Consider the following 23,183-nt stretch of genomic DNA (forward strand, 5'->3'; position numbering starts at 1 on the left):
TTACTACCTCTTCTGTACAAGACATTAAGTAACATATCAATGATATTTCTATGTTTGCATATGCGAATAGAATTTCTATCAATATTATGAAATAATTATCAGTATTATGAGATAATACTTCAGAAAGTGGAGAAAAACATTAAATATACGCAATAGAATGAATGTTAATATAAAAGTATATTAACAATAGTATGAATAGCATAAATTTTATTTGAAATTATTTATTTATTTATAATCGTACTTTGATTGGATTCGAGTGCTTGTAAAATAAAACACACAAATCCAAGTACACACGTACTATTTATGGAGAAGTTTTTAGAAAAATATTTAAGTAAACAAAGTAAATATGTAAATATAGAAAAGTACTCACATGTATATTAAAATTCTATTCTGACACTTGAATTCTTTCTTGGATTTCAAACTGAGCAAGCTCCATTCATTCACTAATCCAGAGGGCAGTGCAATCCGATAATTTTGTCGCCATCTATCGTAAATATGATTCCTCAGAATCAAACAGAATTTTGAATTACAAAATAAAGTTTGATCCGCAATTATAGATTTGATAACTGTATAACTGAATAATTGTACAGTTATAAATATCTGTTACATAAGGATATTAGGGTGTATTATCAATAATTTTCATAACAAAACTTTTCCTATCTTCTCTGACACGCTCTTACTCGATAAAAATAAAATTGCGCTTGCGCGATCTCAACCAATTGTCAATACGGCGCCAAAGTACCACGTGACCGTAGTTAACGGCTTCTATGTCCGCAACCGTTATAAATACGCTGTGGTTATGAATACGATAGTGTAAAACAAAACGTGTAACATTAAATATAATATTTCCATGATGTATAACCATACAAAAACGTTGTTATACAACCGAAGAACATTACACACTCGATAAGATCGTGTTTATTTGTGTTTTTTAATTCATACAGGTTACAAATCGCGGGAATTTTGCAAAGTTTAATATATAGTATAGATATAATAAAAGTTCGATTTAAACTTGACTAAATTACGTTTGATTTGTTCCTATATTTTCATGTATCAATCTCGATTCTTTCGATTAGTCTAGTCAATGAAATGGATACGTTGATTGTTATGAAATAAAACATTTTTTAACCACATATTTTGACAGTTTATCTAACAAACGTGAGATAAAAAATATCGAAAATTATTCGACCACAAATGAACAATAAAAAGAATGGATTTTGAGAGCAGAGAAAAGGAATTTGAGGAACGTTACAGAAAAATCTGTGGGAAAAATAGACGGTCCACCACTAACAATGAAACTCAACAAGAGGAAAAAACGAAAAAAGTGGAGATATCCAAGAAAGACAAAGAACAGTTGGAAAAGGAATTAAACACAGCAAAATGTGATCTGGAAGTAATTCGGCGAAGTCTTGGTAAAACTATTACCAAAATTCCTTTAACAATTTTGTCTATATCTATTTTAATCTGGTACATTCTGTATTTATAGGTGGTGATAGAAGCACACGTGCATCAGATTCAAATGATCAATTTAAAGATATTGAGAAAGACTGCTCTTCCTTTTTTGAGTTTAAGTTTCATAAGCATCATTCCTCTCAGTCTGACAAATTCTCTAAAGAGAAAAGTGAATTAGAAGCACAATTAGATAGTAAGAAGAAAGAGATCCAAGAGAAACAAAAGAAGATATTTGAATTACAGGAAAAAATCAGTTGCATGACGCAATTGGAAGCTCAGCTCCAAGAAAAATCAAAAAGATTAGAAGCTTTCAATAAAGAGAGAGATATTCTTGAAAGAGAATTAATTGCAACAAAGTCAGAGTTAAATGGAATAAAAAGAACATTAGGTAAATTGACTTGCAATTCATGCGTAGAAATTTTAAGAAATTTCTTTTTTTTATTTTAACTTCTTCATCTATTTTTCTTCCATATAATCTAAATTTCAATATTATCAAACTTACATATTACTACATTAATCAATAGAAAAATCATGGAATTTTTTTAATTAGCCCATGATTATAATTCATTATAAAATTATTGTATTATTTTTAAGTATCTGATATTTAATTTCTAAAATTTTTTAATCATATTAAAAGTGGCTATTATTATATACTTAGATATAGTAGTAATTGTAAATAATAGAATCTTTCATATATATATAAAGCTATGTTTTATTTGTATATGTAAAACTATATACAATAATTATTTTGTAATGTCAGAACTAGAGCGTCAAGAAAGAAGAGATTTAGAAACCAGAGCTTTAAGCTTGATAAAAGATGCTAAACGTAAATGGGAGAATGCAGAAAAGGAAAAAGTTGCACAATTGAATAAACATATAGAAACACAAACTGTAAGAATCACAGAATTATGTACTAGTAACAATGAGATGAGTTCAAGGTTGCAAAGAACAGAATGTGAACTTCAGACAGCAAATGCAGAATTACATAAACTCAGAGTATTTCAGGTTAGTAAAATATATGTACATATATATAGTGATACATAAGTAATATAGTTCATACATATAGTAATATAGTTTAGTAAAATTTATCTAATTTAAATTTAAAGGAAAAATATTGAAATAATTATTTATTTTATTAGATGCAATATAAAGAATCACTAGCCAAAACAAGAGAACTAAGTCGGCAAAGCGTTCAAGGTGTTGAAACTAAACTGGAAGAAATAGCTACACGTTCACATAATCAATTAGCTGAACTTAGAGCAAAATTGGATTTAGAAGTTGCCAAGAATACAGATTTGGAGACTAAGCTAAGAAATGAACAAGATTCTAACCATTGTCGTCAATCAAGGTTGAATGTTGCTTTAGAATTAGCTCAAAATGAATTGAAAGACTGTCAGGAACAGTTACGTAGCATACAGGCTACAATACCAGCCAGAGATGCAGAGATAGAAGCTTTAAAAAAACAATTACAAGATAGGGCAAAGCAGTTAGATAATGCTATAGCATCAGAACAGGCAGTTGCCACAATACAAGAACAATTGGAAATGTCAAAACTTGAAAATGAGCAACTGAAACAACAATTACAAGTGATAAAGTCTGATTTAAATGAAACAATGATGAACTTGGAACAGAAGGAAGCCCTTGCTCTGAACTTAGAACAAGCCACACAAGATAAAGCCGCTCTACAAAGAAGATTACAGGATTCTCTACAGAAAGAAGAGGAGCATTTGCGTAAGGTTGGCAATTTAGAAGAATTATTACGACGCTTGGAACAGAGTGTTACTAAACTAGAATCAGAGAATGCTACTCTTAAGATGGAAACTATACAACCAAGTACAAGTAGGATGTCTGTAATAAAAAAAGATACGCATTTAGAAGAGCAAATGAAGAAATTAGAACGAGACCTCCAAACAATGAAAGAAAACTTGAACACAGAACGTCAGACAGCGAAGCAAGCACAAATCAATTTATGGAAGAAGGAAAAGGAACTATCGGATGCAAATTTAGACAAACGAATTGCAACAAGGGAAGCTAAGAAAGCAGAAGAAAGAGTTAAAACATTACAGGAAGAAAAGCAAAAGCTGACCGAAAAATTAGATCATAAAATGAAAGAGGGAGAAGAAAAGTCAAGGAAGCTACTTAAAGAGTTAGACAGTGCAAAAGCGTCATTGAATGATATTACAAAAGAATCTACTAGAAACAAAATGCAAGCTGATTCGGCCCAAAGAGCGTTAACTGAGACCAATCATCAAATAGAAGAATTACAGTCTTCAAGTGCTTCTTTACGCAGAGAATTAGACGCGGCGCGGAAGCAATCGAAAGTAAATCAAGATCGGGTCGACAGTTTAAGTAGTGAAAACAACCGTTTGACGCAGATCATCGCAAAACATACTGAAGAAATACGTGAATTGGAATCAAAAATAGGTAAATTAGAACAAGAGATTAAAGGCTATGAATTGAATACTGAACTTTTGAAAGAAACCTGTACAGTACTTGAAGAACAACTAACAGATTACGAAAGACTAACAAGTGATCACGAAACACGAGAAAATATACTAATTCAAGATAAAATGAAGTTACAAAAGGATCTGGAAACGACTGAGGTGAAACTTCGCGAAGCACAAACCGCACAAAACGAAGAAAGGTCACTGAAACTAACAGCAGAACGGAATATCGAGAGACTTGCATCGGAGATAAGCGATATAGAGAGTGAAAGAAATAATTTGATAGCCCAGAGAGATCAATACAAGAAGCTTGTACAAGACTTAAGCGAACAAGTCGAAAGTTCCACAAATAAATGCGGGGAATTAGAATGTAATCTTTCAGAAATGAAACGTGCTTTAGATATCACTAAAGCAGAAACAAGAGTCGTTAAAGAAGAAAGTAGTCAACACTTAACACGAGTTCACGAATTGAAAGAGGCGAATTTCGTGTTGATGAATGATTTGCAGAATAGCATAGATCAAGGTCAGGAACTTCGGATAAGGATCACAGAATTGGAAAGTATCTTGGAGGAAATGCGGCAATTCTATCAGGAAAGGGAAGTGAAAGCCGAGAGTACCAGACAACAACAAACAAAGTTGATAGATTACTTGCAATTTAAATTAGAAGAGTGCAGTAAGAAGAAGAAAACGGTATGTGATAAAATACTCGGTACTAAGCAGAAAGAGACTATTCCTCCTAGTGGTACTGGAATGCCAGTTGGATATCGCGAATTGGAAAATCAGTTAGCGAAAGAACGCGCCAAAGTTAAAACATTAACTGAACAGTTATTAGCACTGAAAGCTATCCACGCTTCGACCTCTCCATCGTCTCCCTCAGCACCCGATATAAAAAACGTGAATTATACCACAGAATCATCAACTACCTCATTATCTAAACGTTTGTCGCCGCAAAGAATTGGACACCACATTCCACACCGATTTGATGTCGGTCTACCAATGCGAGCGGGGAAATGCTCCACGTGTTTGGATTCCATTCATTTTGGAAAACGCGCAGCTATTTGCAACGAATGTCAAGTAATGACGCATTTAAAGTGCATGGTTACCGCACCTGCCACTTGCGGTTTACCCGGAGGTTTTGCTAAGCAGTTTGGTAAAAGCTGGAGAAATAGTGACGAAAGTTTATCGTCATTGACTGAAAGCGTTCAAACGTTAGCTATAGATCAACCGGATAAACCCGACACGGTATGATATTTAATATTTTAACCGTGCAATCCTATATTTTACACTAATATATGATTATTGTTGATAATAGGATGTGTGTGATGTAGAAAGTAAAAACAATAGCGTGCCGATGGAAAGTTGGGTGAAACTCCCAGACCGCTCGAATACTTGTTGGGAAAGAAAGTACCTTAGGTTGGAAGGACCGTGTTTATGTACTTACGATCACCAGCCATCTCCCGGAATGGCACCAATAAATCGTATCGATTTAATCGAAAAGGATGGATTTACTGTATTTGATACAGTAATTAATCCAGATGTAATGGGAACAGCAAAATCGGACATACCATTTATTTTTAGAATAGAATCCAATTCATCGACCACCTGTTGGCCGACACCACGCTTAGATGTCATGGCTTTGAGCCAGACTGATAAGAAAAATTGGTTAAAGTCCTTAAAGTCTATTACTAGTCAAAATATACTGAGTAATGTTCATAGAAGTAAGAAGTATCAAACTATATTAAGACTAGCAAAAAATCAAGTGAGCAATTTTGTTTACGTTCGAACAATTGTATTTATATTAAATTCATTTTTAACATATAAATATTTTATAGTTGGATTTAAATTGTGCCGTAAATTTGACAGAAGAAAATGTACTTTTATTGGGTGCAGAAGAGGGTCTGTTTTCGTATAGCGGTGCTAAATCACGAACTCTTACTATGATTCGTGGAGTGAAAAAGGTGCACCAATTAACTTTACATCCCCATTTAGGAATAGCTTTAATGATAGCTGGTGAAAATAGGCAATTAGTATCTTGTAGTCTAAGGCAATTAAAGAGTAACGCAGTGGCTGCCGAATGCTCAAGGCCAGCAATTAATACGAAGGCAGTTTTAACTGGCACTGATAGCTACCATTTATATCAATTACAACGGGATATGCTTTGCGCAGCAACTGAGTCCCACGTAATGTAGGTTTTTTGAAACAGATATATTTTCATTTGATTTTCAATATCATATATTATATAAAAATTTTGTTATGTTATAAATACAGATTACTTAAATGGTACATTGAAGATGATTCTGGAGAATTTATTGTAGTCCGTGAACTTGAAACATCCGAACCATGTAGTTGTGCTATATTTACACAAAATGTTCTTATAGTAGGATGTAATAAATTTTTCCAAATTGATCTTAAAAATTATTGTGTCGATGGTAAGTAATAAATACTATTTATTATTTAGTGAATTCATTCATTCCATGCAATTAATAATTCATGGTGTTGCAGAATTTCCAGAAGAAGATGATAATTCAGTCAAAGCTGCACTATCGGGAGTAGCCAAGCTAGGCATTTTCCCAGTTTGCGTTTTAAACGTTTCTCTTGTACCTGGAAAAGTAGAGCTTTTGCTTTGTTATAATGAATTTGGAATGTTTGTGAATGAAAGTGGCCAAAGAACTCGAAACATTGATCCAACATGGAATCATTTACCTTTTGCTTTTGGTAAGAAATCTTGTAACGTTTCTTAAAATACAATAATCTTACATGTTGCATAAAAAATAATATTTGTATTCTTACAGCTTTCCGAAAACCATATTTGTTTGTCATTCATTTTTCATCCGTGGAGATTGTAAAACTCGATCAAGATACATATATTTTGTCAAAAAGTCCAGAACGAATTTTAATCGAGTTATCTAGTCTACGTTATTTGGGAGCTGCTGGCACAAAAGGAATTTACGTAACGGCAATGAACTCTTTCTTGGAACTATTAAAGATTGAAGGATCTTCTATCATACCCGAATCAAATGGCAGTCTTACCAGTTTAGATACTTTGTATGTCATCATAATGCTGTATACTTAAAATTGTCGTGAAATACGAATTTATTCATATTGATGTATTTTACAGAAATCAAGAGGACGAAAGCAGTTCAGAGTTCAGTTTTACGTCGAGTTTAATGGAGGCTTTAGATGGTCAAGGGAAAAAAGTACATTTTACCGGTGTTTCCAAATATTAATACATTTTGATATTAAAAATAATAAAAATTCTATTTTTGATATAATTGTAGGAATAGCAAAAAAATTGAGATCAAGACTGTAAACATTTTGTAACAATTAAGAGAAATATGTTTTAATCAATATGTTGCAAGCTGTGTTTTTGTACACTTAATTTAAATAGTCCATTCTTGCCAATACGTAACCGATAATTAATGCATAATAAACGAATGTACAAGAATCTTTTGTTTAAACAGGAAATTTTGTTTTATATTTACTTTGTATTTAATTTTCTTTCTAATGGTTATGTAGTCAGATCTCAAATGTTTGCTATACAGGAGAACTTGTATTGTGTAGTATTAATTAACCAAATGTATTTACACGTGTCTCAAAAATAATATGCATTTTACTGTCTACAAGCTTCATTAGCTTTTACAGAGATCTGAAGTTAATACTTATAGTACTACATGCGTAAATTAAGAATCGTAATGTTAATACTATAATAGTATTGTTATTTAAAAAATGTGACAATAATATATTTTCGAATTTCTATATTGATGACAAAAATTTTGTAATTTTGTATTGTAAAATAAAATACTAATATTAATAGAATAAAGATTTATATGAAAAAAATCAAAAATCTATGTTGTTACTTAAGTGATCATTCATATTTTGATAACTGATGTTATCATGGTCATGATTCATTTTACGTTTTCAGTTTTTTAATTAACTGTTCGTACAATTTCAATTACGGCTAATACAAAAGAATATCTTTAGAAGCAATGTGTAATTCTAGTATGACTGACTACCGATTGTACTGTACTACTATTTTCTAACTATATTCAACGATAATTTTGTAATAATTACATACTGGTTCACTAGATACAGATTAAGCTATATTTTTAACTTGATTTTTATATATATAGAAATTTAAACACATCTTTATTGCACATCTTATAACATATTATGTATGCATACATAATTCAATAAAATAATACAAAACAAAAAATGTTGTGCATCTATTATTTCCTTATTAAATGAAAGAAACTTTTGGGACAACCTAATATAATTTTATTAATGCCAAAACTACAATATTATGTCATACGACAGAAAATATATTAAATACTAATCAATGCGTCACAGTAAGTGGTGGGTTGAACAGTTGCCGCTCTTCTCCGTGAATATTCATTATTTCAATACTATAAATGTCAAGGGTGGCCGGATATCGCATTACTCTACATCACTATGTATGCATCCTGTTTGTGCCCCTAATTGAATTATGTATGATCCATTTTGTTCTATTACTACAAAATAGATCATACATAATTCAATAAAATAATATAAAGTAAATAATGTTGCATCTATTATTTTCTTATAAAACGAAAAGAACTTTTGGGCAACCTAATAATTTTATGGAACAGGAGGACGTAAGTTTTTAGGAAGTCATACTACTGTTTAATAGAATATATTGTCACGTGACAAATAAAAAATGAAAACTAGATCTGGCATATCAGAATATGCTAGTTCTATGTTCATATAAAATAAAAATCCGAGAAATTATTGACATGACTTTAACATTTTCTCAGTTCTGACTTAATATTCAATTTTATTTGATAAAATTATTGCGTGCATAAATAGTTAATTACTTATTATTTTCCTATCTTCCACATTGTTATTAATAAAACAAGAAGATGTTTCGTAAAAGAAGGAACAATTTTTAATATTGTATATTGATTAATTATAAAAATTCATTATAAAAACGTAATATTCTCGACTGATTTATAGCAAATAAGTAACGAAGTGAATAAACCCTTATTAATTCCTTTCTTCTTGTCCGTCAACCTTTTTATTATAAAAATAAACATCAATATCACTACTAAATATATCTTATTGCATATTTTTTAATTCGTCGAGCTCTTTGGGCAACGAAATTCAGTCCATTAGATTTTCAGGGGTCATTTCGACCGGTAATCGTTATACAGATTAACTTCAGGAATATTCAGAAGAGAATTCGAATTACCACATGGAGGGGAAAGTCTGTTATAAGAAGCCTTTCTCCGTTTCTCCAGTCTTCAATTGTATCCATGGTCTTGGCGACAATATTGATACTGATTGATTACTCGAAAACACTTCATTAATATATGCACGACTGACTGAACAAGATCGAAAGAAGATATAAAGATAATCAAACAATTAAAGAAATCAAAATTTATAAATAAAGCAAACTGTAAAGAGAAAAGAAGGATGTCTTGTAACACACAAGTAGATCCGTTGAAGGTGAACTACGCGGTGACGGAACCAGGAGAAGAAGTGGTGATTACTGGCATCTCTGGGAGGTTTCCGGAAAGTAACAATATAATAGAGTTAAAAAACAATTTAATGAACAAGGTAGACCTTATCACGGAAAACTATTCAAGATGGAGACAAGGTAAGTGTGACTTAACTTAGAGTCATTCAGAACGACGATGAAACCTTGTACGTTGACAGATCATGCGGAAATTCCAAAGGCCGGTGGTAAGCTGTCTGGCTTATCCAAGTTCGACGCTATCTTCTTCGGCGTCCATTACAAACAAGCTCATACGTTGGATCCTATGTGTCGGATTTTACTGGAGAATGCGTACGAAGCCATCGTCGATGCAGGATTAAATCCTAGACAGCTCAAAGGGACCAATACGGCAGTTGTTATAGGATCTTGTATCAGCGAGTCAGAGAAGACTTGGTTTTACGAAAAATTACAAGTAAACGTTTTTGGCGTCATTCGTAAATTATAGTTCCCTAATGTTTTATAAATACTTTGTAAATATTAAAAGATAATAGTCTGAATATGCTTCTACTCCAAATATATTTCAGGCGAATGGTTTTGGTATTACTGGATGCAGCAGAGCCATGTTGGCCAACAGGATCTCCTATTTTTTTGGTTTACATGGTCCATCTTACGCGATTGATACAGCTTGCAGTTCTAGCTTAATCGCATTGGATCAAGCTTACAGATTGATACGAACTGGGGTATGCGAGACTGTAATCGTCGGAGCATCCAATCTTTGTCTTCATCCCTATGTATCTCTTCAGTTCGCTCGTCTCGGTAAACTATAATAATTTTATTAAATCAATAAGTCTTCGCTTGCATAATCTCAACAAAAGATGGAATCCGTCAAATTTGTTTTAATCAAGTGGATTATCAGTCGCATGCATTAGATTCTCATTAATTACAGTAATTTGGATATTCTTCGCAATAAGACATTTAGATGCCTAAATGATGGAGTCTCGTACTAATAAATTGATATCTAATATCAGGTGTATTGTCCACTGACTGTCATTGCAAATCCTTTGACGCAAGAGCGAATGGGTACGTCCGCAGTGAGGCTATCAGCGTGATCATCTTGCAGAAGGCGAAAAACGCAAAGAGAATTTACGCGCAGGTCGTCTACACGAAAAGCAACTGCGATGGCTACAAGGAACAAGGAATCACATTCCCTGCCAGTAACGTCCAGAAAATGCTTCTGACAGACTTCTACAAAGAGTGCAAGATATCTCCTAATGAACTGGCTTTTTTGGAGGCTCATGGTACCGGAACTAGCGTCGGTGATCCTGAAGAATTGAACGCTATTGACAAAGTCTTCTGTCAGAACAGAACCACTCCTCTCAAAATCGGTTCGATTAAGTCGAACATGGGTCATACTGAACCCGCCAGTGGTCTCTGTTCAGTAGCCAAGGTATGAGACTGTTGTTGGAAATTCTCTAAAAATGTTGAAACTTTTCTTTAAAAATGGACTAGAGACGATAGAGTAAAAGTATAGAATTTTAAGATATACTTCGAGTTAAATGAATAAAAATAGTATATAAGAACAATGCTAATGGCAGGATGAGAATATAATAAAATAATAATATATAAAAGTCAAATATAATTACAAATAAATATTTTAAGATCATTATTGCGATGGAAAGTGGCTTGATCCCACCAAATATAAACTTCAAAAGTCCCATGAAAGGCGTGACGTGCTTCGACGAAGGAAAGGTCGAAGTAGTTACAGAACCAACCCCATGGAAGGGTGGTTACGTAGGAATAAATTCGTTTGGTTTCGGTGGGGCCAACGCTCACGTCTTATTAAAATCCTACACGAAGGAGAAAGTGAATAATGGTGCGCCCTCCGACGATTTGCCTAGATTAGTGGTAGTATCAGGACGTACACAAGAAGCAGTAGAAACTCTCCTCAATCATGTAAGTAAATTGAAGCATAAAATAGTAGAAAATTCTAGGAAAATATAACGATTACTTTTCCAGATCGAAAGTATACCAGTGGACGTGGAGTACATTCGACTTTTGCACGATATTCACTCCGAAAATATAACTGGCCATCTATTTAGAGGGTACACAATGGTTGGATCTAAAACATCAGAGAAACCACCAAGAGACATCCAAGAGTACTCTGGCATAAAGAGACCAATTTGGTTTGTGTTCTCTGGAATGGGGTCACAGTGGCCTGGCATGGGTACATATAGAAATGTTAACAGCAAAATTCGTAAACAATTTGCAAGGAAATAATTAAAAAAATAATTAATCATTTTGAAATCTAAAAGGTGAATCATTGATGAGATTCCCCATCTTCGCGAAGGCCGTTCAGAAATGTGACGCGGTATTAAAACCACATGGCATCGATATCGTTAATATCATCACCAACAAGGACAAAAAGACCTTCGATAATATTTTGAACTCGTTCGTTGGAATCGCTGTTATTCAGGTAAATCGATTGTAATTCTTCGAAAAATGATTTCCAACTCTTGCGCAGTAGTAACGAGGGATGTTTCTTCAGATTGGTCTCGTGGATCTATTAACATCCGTGGGTATCGAACCGGATAATATAATCGGTCATTCTGTCGGAGAACTTGGTTGTGCTTATGCGGATGGATGCTTTACGGCCGAGCAAATGGTGCTTGCAGCATATTCGAGAGGTTTAGCGTCTATCGAGACCAAAATGATTCGAGGATCTATGGCAGCAGTTGGTCTTGGATATGAAGAGATCAAAGATATATGTCCATCGGATATAGAGGTTGCTTGCCATAACAGTTCCGATAGTTGTACCATAAGTGGCCCAGCTGAGTCCATGAAGCAATTCGTTGCCCAGTTACAGGTTTGTTTTGAAGGATATGATTCTGTAAAAGTCAATAACAATTCTTCAGAAAATGATCCTTTGATTTCTTGTAGAACAGTAGTAGGTATATCGTAATACTAGTAATATGAAACGCTCAAAATCTACAAATTGAGTTTTCTCTGTGATTTTCTAATTTTTCCAGGCCAACAAGATCTTTGCAAAGGAAGTAGCATGCAGCAACATAGCGTATCACAGTCGCTACATCGCGGACGCAGGACCAAGATTATTATCGTATCTGAAGAAAGTGATTCCCAAGCCACAAGCAAGAAGTTCCAAGTGGATGAGCACTTCCGTACCACGCAGTCAATGGTACACGGAAGCTGCCAAGTATTCTTCCGCCGAATATCACACCAATAACCTGTTGAGCTCTGTCCTATTCGCGGAAACAGCGACAATGATACCATCTGACGCTATAACCATAGAAATTGCACCTCATGGTCTGCTACAGGCAATTTTAAAGAGATCCTTAAGTCAGTCTGTAACGAATATTGCACTGACTCAGAGAGGCCATAAAGACAATGCCGAATGCTTCCTGCAAGCCCTTGGAAAATTATACGACGTTGGTCTACAGCCACAACTTGCGAATATTTATCCGCACGTAGAGTTTCCTGTTAGTCGTGGCACTTCCATGGTCTCTCCTTACATTAGGTGAATATAATAAAATAACATATATACATATAACATTAAGTTTCCAGATTTGTACGTTCCAACTTCACTCTTGTTTCAACAAGCAAAAAGATTTTGAATATTTTTGGAAATACGATGACTTTCAAAACTATTACAACACTTTTTGAAAATGAATAACTTTCTCTAAAATTGGGCCAAACGACTTGGGGTTTTTTTAGGTCTTTTTAAAAAGAAATAAAGATCGCAACATAGATCTAAAATTGTTGTCAAATTTCAGATGGGAGCATTCTGAAGACTGGTTCGTACCAGTGTATACTCAACGTCAGAAGATTACCACGGCAGAGCGAATGATTGATGTAGCTCTGAAAGATGAGAACTACGAATATATAATGCATCATGTGATCGACGGAAGAAACTTAGTCCCAGCCACAGGTTACCTTATTATGGTCTGGGAGACGGTTAGTTTGCTGCAAGGAGCACTTTATGACGAAGTATCAGTGGTTTTTGAGAATGTGAAATTCGAACGTGCAACAAACATGCCCGAATCCGGTTCTATTTCATTAACTGTCATGGTTCAAAGAGGTATACATCTTTTTATTAGGTTTTTAATTCTAAGACATTAGTGACGTAAGGAAGGAAGTAAAATGAGAGCAAAGAATTAACCCTTCGTCGACAATATCGTTATTCACAAACGTGGTTTGCATAAAGGATCTTCAATTCTCTGCCTAATTTCTTATTGTTTGGAGCTTTAAAAAGATCTGGAAAAATTCCGAGGTACATATTATAATCCCTAATTTACTATACGAGTGATACCTTAGCCAAATTTTGTACCTGAAATCGATAAGTCCACTTTTTCCAGATCATCTTAGAGTTCAACCACTCTAAAATCACTAGGATTCATCTTGCTTCAGTTTATCGCAAGAGATCACTTCCGCATTTAACCCATAAGAATTTTTTTCAATCACCAAAGTCCGCGCACGTTTTCTCTGTCTTTTTCGTCGATTTAACTGAAATTCCGTTCACTAATCCCACTTTTGGAGTTCGTAAAGAGAGATATAAAATGAGAAGAGGAAATTAAATTATCGAAACTGAAAAAAAATCGCGATATCTACACATTAATACTTTGATAAAGAATTAAGAGGTATCAGGCATTTACTCACACTCTGCTCGACTCTAACTCATCCATTTCTTTTTCTATATATATATTTATATCCTCCGCTGTTCCCATCTTGTTCTTCGCGCAGAATAATTATTTTACATGTACAGGGTAAGTCATCTAAGAGTCGAAGCTGAAATATTTTCGATACTATTAATTATATTGAAAAATGTTTTAGATAAAAATTGAATGGTTTTAAGGGGGGAGGGGGTATATTCTGGCGTTAATTTTTCTGTAGATCGGCGAGTGAAGGTCATGTGAAGGTCAACTTTGTTTTTTTAAATGGAATCATACCTATTATTTAATACATTAATCGATGCAGCTCGGCATTCTCTATAAAAGAAAGCATATTTTCTATATCAAAAAATGATTAGTTCGGGAGATATCTTAACTTTAAACTGTCATGTTTAATGCATGAAAGAGAAGGAAAGACGCGAAGCGGTATTCTTGAGTTTACGTTTGTATACATTACTGTACTCAGACATCGAAGCCTATTCTTACAACGAGAACTTATAAGATACACCTGATTTAAAATTAATAAATAAATTTTAACTTGTTTAATTGCACTCGGCAGATTACAGATAACATAAAACATTTTCAGGATCTGGAAAATTCGAAATATCAGAAGGATCCACGACAGTAGTGACAGGATCAATTCGCGTACAAACGAATCCTGCGCAGGAGAAGATTCCAGCCAAATTCTTGACTGAAATTGAGGATGAGGAAGTTCTGACTAGCAAGGATATCTATAAGGAGTTAAAACTTCGTGGTTACCAATATACTGGACCGTTCCGTTCGCTGAAGAGCGCTTCACTCAAGGGAACCAGGGGACGTATCGCTTGGACGAAGAACTGGGCCGTGTTTATGGATAATATGTTACAGATGAAGATATTGAATCTCGATACCAGAGCGCTTTATGTACCAACAGCTATTAGGAAGCTAGTAATTGATGTGAAAGTTCATAACGAAACGATTCGGAACCTTACCGAAGATAATAATGGTAATTTCAAAAGTTTAAACAAATGTTGAAACGTTAGAAATACTTGTACAATATTATCGAGTAGCTCGGATGGCGCTCTGATAAGAAACGCTTACGATATAAAAATATAGAACTGCATAAACATCCGAGTCGTAACGAGTTATAATAAATAATAAAACTTTGTTTTACAGAAATCCCAATCTCAGTGTACAACGACTACGATGTCGTAGTATCTGGCGGAATCGAAATCCATGGAATAAAGGCCAACGCGATTCAGCATCGAAGATTAACGTCTGTTCCCATTTTGGAAGAATATAAATTTATAGCCAATCGTGACAAAGCACAAACATCATTAGAAGAAATGATCATCTTGTCTACGCAGCTTGCGTTGGAGAGTCACATTATAAACACGCCAAAGATCCTCGAAGTGATCGATCAGGAGGAGAAAGTACCAACTGAAGAAACCCTCACTCCAATCTTTATGAAAGTATTAAGTAACATACCCATGATTCGTCCGAATTTGACACTTGCCGCAGAATCAGAACGAGGCGAAAAGTTATTGCTTCCTGAAAATATTACAGTAATAACACCAAAGAAATTACCGGAGGATGCCAGTGTCTTCATAGCAGCTGCTCATAATATTCTATCCAATAAAACGACTGACATTCTGGACCAACTTCTAGCTGCAACAATGGGTCATGGATTTATCCTGCTTCGAGAAAGTGTTGTCAATAAAGATACTTTCTCTTATCTTGAAGTTTGTGATCTGAATGTTGTACTGGAGAAGAGTTTCAAGAATCAGACTCTGTTGCTCCTGAAGAAAGCAGAGAAGCCGCCTCAGAAGACAGAAGTAATATACGTGAACAACAATGAATTCACCTGGCTGGAAGATGTGAAGAAAGTCTTAAACAATGAAAAAGATAAAAATAGTAATGACACGGTAAGATTGGTACTAGTCGCAGAAGGAGATATGGAGAATGGTGCCCTAGGATTAGTTAAGTGTTTAAGAAGAGAGCCCAATGGTGAGATCGTGAAAACTGTGATAATCCAAGACGAGAACGCTCCCAAGTTTTCACTGAAAGATCCATTCTACTCCAAGCAGCTTGATATAGACATTGGCTATAATGTCTTAAGACCAGGGAAAATCTGGGGAACCTATAAACACCTGCCTTATCCAGAGCTGCAGCCAACTTTGACTTCTCATGGCTATGCCAATTTAAGAGTACGTAAATATCTCTTGTTATTTAAAACAAAAAATTTGTAATCTTTCAAAATTTACAAGAGTTATGCAATAGGTCAGAGGAGATTTGAGTTCCATCCAGTGGTTCGAGGGTTGGATACAACCGAATGAAAAGTGCCAGGATAACATCATCAAAGTAATATACTCTTCGTTGAACTTCAGAGATGTGATGTTGGCCACTGGAAAATTGATGGCGGAAACTATAGTGAAGAAGCGAGAAATGAGCGATTGCCTGATTGGGTTTGAGTTCAGTGGAATCGACTCTAATGGAAAACGCGTGATGGGTTTTGTTGAGAGCAAGTAAGATATACCTCAAATATCGGAACCTTACACGTCAGTAACATAGGTCTTCTGCTAATTTGATAGATTAATTACATCTTCAGGGGTATATCAAACCTGGTTACTCCCCATAAATTCACTCTGTGGCCAGTACCAGACGAATGGTCCCTGGAGGATGCAGCAACTGTTCCGTCTGCCTACTTTACCGTTTTCTACGCCTTTTACTACTTTGGAAAATTAAGGAAAGGTGAGAAGGTGTTGATCCACGGTGGAAGCGGTGCAGTAGGTCAAGCTGCTATCAACGTGGCCCTCGCTGAAGGATGTGAAGTGTTCACGACAGTAGGAACACCTGAAAAACGGAAATATATCAGAGAAACGTTCCCCAGTATAGATGATGATCACATTGGAAATTCCAGAGATACCAGCTTCGAACAGATGATAATGAAACAGACACATGGAAAGGGAGTAGACATAGTTCTAAATTCCCTGGCTGAAGACAAGCTCCAGGCATCGATTCGTTGCCTAGGTTATCGTGGACGTTTCTTGGAAATCGGTAAATTCGATATGTCTGTCAATAATCAACTTGGAATGGAAGTGTTTTTGAAAGAGATTAGCTTTCATGGAATCATGCTCGATGCCATGATCCATGGTACCTTACCTCATATAAGAGAAGAGGTACATCATTTTCTTAATGCCCAGGTGAATCGAAAATGTATCAAGCCTTTGGTAAGAAAGTGTTTTGAAAAGAACCAATTAGAAGAAGCTTTCAGGTATATGGCGGCAGGCAAACACATTGGAAAGGTATAAATATTATTTGTTCCCTATAATTGATATCTCGTAAATAAGTATTACCCAATTGTTCACAGATTCTGATTAAGATAGCAGATGAGAAAGCACCTTTGAATACACCAATTCTTGCTTACCCTCGCTTCAACGCTACGAGTAGCAAGAGTTACGTAATCATAGGTGGTTTAGGAGGATTAGGTCTAGAACTTGCAGACTGGTTAGTCCTACGCGGTGCCAGGAACCTGGTAATAGTTACTCGAAACGGAGTCAAAACAGGCTATCAGAAATTAAGGATAGATATCTGGAAATCCTATGGAGCGAAAATCCTTATAATTCCTGGTGTAGACGCGTCAAAAACAGATGACTGCGAGTTTATCTTGAAATCAGCAGAAGAACAGGCACCTGTGGATGGTATCTTCAACCTGGCAGCTCTGTTGAAAGACTGTCTGATGGTAAACCAAACTATGGAATCATTTGAAGAAAGCATGAAACCCAAAGCCAGAATCACCAAAAAGCTGGATGAACTTTCTAGGAAGATTTGTCCAAATCTTCGACATTTTGTGGTGTTTTCTTCTTTGTCATGTGGAAGAGGATCTGCTGGTCAATCTAATTATGGTATGGGAAACGCGGTGTTAGAGAGGATTTGCGAAAGAAGAGTGGAACAAGGTCTTCCTGGCATGGCCATTCAATGGGGCGCTGTGGGGGATGTGGGTATTGCTGCAGAGATGCTGGAGAACAAACACCAGCTGGTAATCGGTGGAACCTTGGCTCAGAAGATATCCTCGTGTTTAGAAGAATTAGACAAGTTCATGTGTCAGAATAGACCAATTGTGGCTAGCATGGTGGTTGCAGAGAAGGTACCTAGTGCTAATGAAGTCAGTAATGTTCTTGAAGCAGTGATGAATATTATGAGTAAGTATTCTTTATATATGTGTCATGTAAGTTCACTTGTAGTTAAATTTTCATGCAATGAAAATATTCTTCTATTATAGATATAAAGGATATGAAGACCGTGAGTCAAAATTCTTCTTTGGCTGAGCTGGGCATGGATTCCATGATGGCTGTGGAGATCAAACAGACACTAGAAAGAGACTTTGAGGTGTTTCTAACTGCACAAGATATTAGACTCTTGAACATTGCCAAGCTTGTAGAAATGTCTGCAAAAGATACAAAGAAGCAAACAAAACAAATCAAAAAAACAACGACAAAGACAGAAAAAGTAATTGGCATGAGATTGCTGATGAAGACCTTGAATGTTTCCATACTAGATGGACAGTATTGCGTAGAGCTTCCAGTTAAATGTGGTGAAAAAAGAAATGAAATATTTCTTATACCGGGTATTGAAGGGTCTGCTGCGATTTTCGCTGAATTAGCATCAAAATTAAAATTCCCTGCCACTTGTTTGCAATTAGGAATATACAACATTAATGAGTCAGTGGAAGAAATGGCTGAACGTCTTTTACCAGTATGTTTTAACAAAAAAGAAAGATTTCACAGTATAAAAAAATATAATATTCCTCTTTCTCTTTCAGTATGTTTTAGCAAGGAGTAAAGGTCGCAGAGATTTCACAATCGTTGGCTATTCATATGGATCACTGATAGCCATAGAATTAACAAGGAGATTAGAACCTTACATACTAATAGGTCAACTCATATTAATAGACGGATCTCCCGATTATATGAAAGCCATAAAATCAGAGCACCTTGCATCGCCTACGGAAGACGAATATCAAAATACATTTCTGATTGAAATATTGAATGTTATCAAAACGCCAATCATCACAGAGGTGAAATATCTTTTCAGTACCAGTCGGCTACTACAAAATTTAGGTCTAATTAATAATTAATAACTAATTCGTTCTCATAGATCGCATTAAAGCTGAAAAATTGTAGTAATTGGAATGAAAAGTTGGATCTAGTAACCAAATACACAACCGACGAAATTCATAAGGTCTATTCGGCAGAAACTCAAAAGAAAATTATATCATTTATTTATAACCGTCTCTGTGTGTTAGATAAATACGATCCTTCTTCTGTACCGCCTCTTAGAACGCCTATCACGTTACTGGTACCAACGACACCAGCTGTAATACTTCCAAATTCAGATTACGGTTTGCAGAAGGTAATATCTATTAATATTAAACAGTATTAGTAGCTGACTTGTGAATGAATATAATGAAACTATTTTTCTTGTTTAGTTAACTCACGGAAAAGTAGAAATACACAAGATCGAAGGAAACCACATTTCCATATTGGATGATAAGATTACCGCGGCAGCAATTAATGGCGAACCTTTGGAAGATGCGAAAACTTTCAAAGAGACCCTAAATTTCGCAAGTTCTGAACTGGAATTACATGGAAAGAATGAAAATTTTATGGGGTTATCGTAAAAATGAGTAAGAATGATTCATTCTTCAACGATACCTATCATTCCATACTTTCCATTCATTACAAATGAATGAAAAACTCAATATTAATGAAATGTTGTCATATCTTTATGCAAAATCATCATACATTCAGAAACACAGTAAATTCATTCATACGACAAACGATCTACGTATCACCCATACAGTAAATTGAATTGTATTTCACACAACCTTAATATTATATATATGTAACATACACATAGTGTATAAATAAAGCTACCTTATTACGAATAATCTTTTTTTCTATTTTATCCCTGTTTTTGCGCATTCTTTTATGTTTTTTATTTTCTTTTTCTTTTTTATATGTATTGCATGTTTATCATACTACAATTTTAATCGCAATCAAACGCAACATACTGCATTCACAAGAAAGCACAAATGATAACGCAAAATTAATAATGATCATACAATTATGCTGTGTTAATAATAATTACAATAATACTGAGTTTCACATTAAACCCATGAACGTATTTATTAACGAATCCCATTGTTATATTTCTTTTTATCTTTAATCAATTTTCACACACAAATCATATTATATGAAAGGAACTTGATCTTTAGCTTTTATCTTTATATAATAATTGATACGTACATATGTCTCAAATAACTAAATAATTAGGTAACTAGTAGAGAATAGTTCTATTTAATAGAAAGGCTTCATTCCATATATCTCGCACAACCTTACACAAACATGTAATGTCAGATAAAAAATATAATGTATAACTTTCGTTTTTTTTTAACTTTCGTACATAATACAACTCGATATCGCGTTCTTCGTTTGTTAACGATATACAAAGATGTAAAAGTAACTCACTAACGAATTGCCTTCATAATTCCATTGGCTCGAAAATTGATGAATTGCTCGATATCGTCTGATTCAGATCAGCAATCGCTTCGTTATTATTATTATTGTTGTTATTATTGTTGTTATTGTTATCGTCTGACGCATTAGGAATCGGAGTTGGTGTATCTCTAGTTGGAAATATACGAAGATGCTTGCTCGGTGGTTCCCAAAGGACTAAAGCCATGGAGGGCCTTTCCCTGAAAGAGAAAAACTGTAAACCTTCACACTTTATCTTATTTACTAACAGAAATTGCATCATAATGAGAGAAATAAAATATTTGATTTAATTTAGATTAATTTAATTAAAATATGTTACTCACAATTTGGATAACAAGGAATTTGGAAGGATTGGTTCTTGTTGGATTCTCTTCAGTTCCTCTGAAAGAACTAGCCTGGGTCCAGTTTTGATTTGATCTGCATTAGCTGCATCCAATTCTAGTTCCATATTCAACTCCCTAGGATTAACTGGTTGTGAGTCAGCTGTTGAAGTTGATGGCACTGAAGACTGTTGATAATTGGAACTAATATGTAAACCTTTAAAATGTGCAGCCATTTTTTCTTCTGTTATAAATTGTTTCGTTTGTCTCCTGTAATCATCCATTACATTATATCATCCATTACATATCAAATTGAAAAAATAGAAAGGTTTTTCTATAATATATATCATTATATAAATTACTTACATATCTAGCAGATCGCAGGTCTCAAGTTTTCTCTTCTGATGAAGAACTGATTCGAAACTTGGTCCCCCGGTAAATCTGACTAATTCTGGTTGTTGGAAAGATGGTACACTCCATGGTATAGACATTGGTGGCACCTGTGGCATTTGCATCCATGTCTCTGGTTGTTGCGATGTATTTTGCTGACTCATCATATGTTGAAATATGGATGGAGGTGTATGGAGATTCGTTCCTCCCATTGCATTCTGAACCAGAGTAGGAAAATAGATTTCATACTATTTAGATACTGCTGCATACTTTTAAGTATTAACTATAATCAACAAACAATTTCAAGTACAACAATTTGTTTTAAAAAATTTATAACATAACAATTCTTCGAATATTCAATTTTATCTGTTACAAAAATAACAGTATTTGCGATGGGTAGTAGCTTTGGATCGTTTTCGTATGTAAATATCATATTGACAAGTTCAACGGAATTCTGAATGAAAATAAAATGCTTTCTTCATAGAGTATTTTATTTGGATTTGATCAATATGAATATTGAATCAATATGTAAAATTTGTAAATAGTAAATTGCCTACTGTCATTTGGAACCACCGAGAACTGAAGAGAACGTGCTTTGGCCTTCGAGTGTACGTCTTCACAGGCAGTGCTTATGAAGAATCTCACAAAAGCATCGGCGTTGTGTAACATATACGTTTTTGGCGCAAGTCTCGTGAAAAAAGAGTGTATGATAAAATACGTTAGAAGACACTTCGTCACACAAAGCGAATCCTTGAACTATTTTTCAGACGCTAACCTCTATTGTTCACTTGCCGTTAATCAGGAAATGCACGGCACTTACTGTAATGCGTATAACGATACGTAAATGCGTGCTAAACCGAGAGTGATGGAAATTGAAATATTACTCCCAACGATATATTTATCTGCAACGTATACTCTATAATACGCGACACGCTTTTCGAGAAAGATCGCACAGAACTAATTGTTTGTTTTCGTCTCGAAATGTCACGATAGGTTTGATAGAACAGATGGTGGTACCTATGGTCGATATAGTATTTAATAAATAATCCGCGTGACTGTATCTACACTGTGTAAATCCACGCAAGAGTTTCTAGGAATCCTTTGCAAACATAAATTTCAAGATCAACCTCACCGCAAAACAATAATACTCATTCGCTGCTTTACTTAACCATACGCATGGATTCTAAGCCTTTAAACTACGAACTTGACCTGTAGTAAGATGTTCGCGCATGCGCGAACTCATCGCGGCGAAATATGTTTTTACAAAACTTTCGAATATTCTCGTGTGTAGACAAAACTTATAAAAAATTGGAAATTCATCTTAAATAAAGTAGTTCGCAAAAGTATTTGAATAGTGATGATAGAAAACTTATATATATATATGTGTGTGTGTGTATGTGTGATGTATAAAATATTTTGAAATTTCATTAACACTGTAATGAAACACGATTGTTATAACTATAATTGGTAAAATTTGGAACCAATCTGAAAATGTATATAAGAGTTACAAAATATTTATTGCAAACATATATCTAATAAAAAATTAGTACGCAGTATGAATAGCCATCTTAAATGTATAATAAATGTTAAAGATGGTCCCAGTTTAATGAATAATTAGCTCTTTGAATATTTTTGATTTGATTCACAGTAGTTTAAAAATACAAAATATCGTTTTACAGCTTCGTAAACTTTTGACGAAGCCTTCAAATAGAACTTTTGGTTCAGAGATAATATATTTTTATAGTATTATAAATATAATTTGGCAACTTTAGAATACTTTGAGAATGTATAAGTATCTGACAAGTGTAAAGAAAACACGTGTTGTTAAATGCGCAATAATACAATTCACTGGCGCCTTAGAAAATGCAACCACACTCGCAAGACTGCAA

The 23,183-nt window shown here is 34.5% G+C and overlaps 3 protein-coding genes across 5 annotated transcripts; 2 read left to right on the plus strand and 1 right to left on the minus strand.

Annotated features, from left to right (window-relative positions):
- The first annotated feature begins 234 nt into the window (after window positions 1–234).
- On the plus strand, window positions 235–7,636 carry LOC117232871 (citron Rho-interacting kinase-like). 2 transcript variants are annotated; one of them, XM_033492591.1, is made up of 11 exons: window positions 235–1,412; window positions 1,487–1,840; window positions 2,213–2,457; window positions 2,592–5,138; window positions 5,209–5,655; window positions 5,729–6,081; window positions 6,165–6,325; window positions 6,399–6,611; window positions 6,689–6,941; window positions 7,015–7,093; window positions 7,175–7,636. In XM_033492591.1, exons 1-11 carry the CDS (start codon window positions 1,211–1,213, stop codon window positions 7,178–7,180), a joined length of 4,860 nt encoding a protein of 1,619 aa, XP_033348482.1. In that variant the 5' UTR covers window positions 235–1,210; the 3' UTR covers window positions 7,181–7,636. The 2 variants fall into 2 exon arrangements, with proteins under 2 accessions (XP_033348482.1, XP_033348481.1); XM_033492590.1 differs by having other exon boundaries at window positions 7,015–7,636.
- A 1,555-nt stretch (window positions 7,637–9,191) lies between these two features.
- LOC117232671 (fatty acid synthase-like) lies at window positions 9,192–19,809 on the plus strand. The gene is made up of 19 exons (XM_033492192.1): window positions 9,192–9,528; window positions 9,588–9,838; window positions 9,951–10,182; window positions 10,395–10,813; window positions 11,026–11,319; window positions 11,383–11,590; window positions 11,679–11,839; window positions 11,912–12,229; window positions 12,393–12,898; window positions 13,155–13,459; window positions 14,635–15,033; window positions 15,204–16,234; window positions 16,308–16,552; window positions 16,636–17,332; window positions 17,398–18,229; window positions 18,310–18,782; window positions 18,850–19,104; window positions 19,185–19,439; window positions 19,516–19,809. Exons 1-19 carry the CDS (start codon window positions 9,345–9,347, stop codon window positions 19,705–19,707), a joined length of 7,257 nt encoding a protein of 2,418 aa, XP_033348083.1. The 5' UTR covers window positions 9,192–9,344; the 3' UTR covers window positions 19,708–19,809.
- LOC117232670 (homeobox protein 10-like) lies at window positions 19,791–22,519 on the minus strand. Of its 2 annotated transcripts, none has more exons than XM_033492191.1 (4): window positions 22,312–22,519; window positions 21,271–21,512; window positions 20,908–21,174; window positions 19,791–20,784 (listed from the first exon to the last, which is right to left on the minus strand). In XM_033492191.1, the coding sequence occupies exons 2-4, from the start codon at window positions 21,504–21,506 to the stop codon at window positions 20,571–20,573; spliced, it is 717 nt and encodes a 238-aa protein (XP_033348082.1). In that variant the 5' UTR covers window positions 21,507–21,512; window positions 22,312–22,519; the 3' UTR covers window positions 19,791–20,570. The 2 variants fall into 2 exon arrangements, with proteins under 2 accessions (XP_033348082.1, XP_033348081.1); XM_033492190.1 differs by having other exon boundaries at window positions 21,852–22,515.
- Between the last annotated feature and the right edge of the window lie 664 nt (window positions 22,520–23,183).

Source organism: Bombus vosnesenskii, unplaced genomic scaffold (genome assembly GCF_011952255.1).
Source record: "Bombus vosnesenskii isolate JDL3184/JDL3185 unplaced genomic scaffold, Bvos_JDL3184-5_v1.1 scf7180000013293, whole genome shotgun sequence".
In the NCBI taxonomy this organism is placed as follows: Eukaryota; Metazoa; Arthropoda; class Insecta; order Hymenoptera; family Apidae; genus Bombus; species Bombus vosnesenskii.

Bases quoted from the DNA above. Each gene is read 5' to 3' on its own strand.
- LOC117232871 (XM_033492590.1), top strand. From the start codon at position 1,211: ATGGATTTTGAGAGCAGAGAAAAGGAATTTGAGGAACGTTACAGAAAA. The intron at 1,413-1,486 runs GTAAAACTATTA...CTGTATTTATAG, and splicing joins AGTAATTCGGCGAAGTCTTG to GTGGTGATAGAAGCACACGT. The intron at 6,326-6,398 runs GTAAGTAATAAA...ATGGTGTTGCAG, and splicing joins TAAAAATTATTGTGTCGATG to AATTTCCAGAAGAAGATGAT.
- LOC117232671 (XM_033492192.1), top strand. From the start codon at position 9,345: ATGTCTTGTAACACACAAGTAGATCCGTTGAAGGTGAACTACGCGGTG. The intron at 9,529-9,587 runs GTAAGTGTGACT...GTACGTTGACAG, and splicing joins CTATTCAAGATGGAGACAAG to ATCATGCGGAAATTCCAAAG. The intron at 12,899-13,154 runs GTGAATATAATA...GTCAAATTTCAG, and splicing joins ATGGTCTCTCCTTACATTAG to ATGGGAGCATTCTGAAGACT.
- LOC117232670 (XM_033492190.1), bottom strand. The intron at 21,175-21,270 runs GTAAGTAATTTA...GGATGATTACAG, and splicing joins ACCTGCGATCTGCTAGATAT to GAGACAAACGAAACAATTTA. The intron at 20,785-20,907 runs GTGAGTAACATA...TTTCTCTTTCAG, and splicing joins AATTCCTTGTTATCCAAATT to GGAAAGGCCCTCCATGGCTT.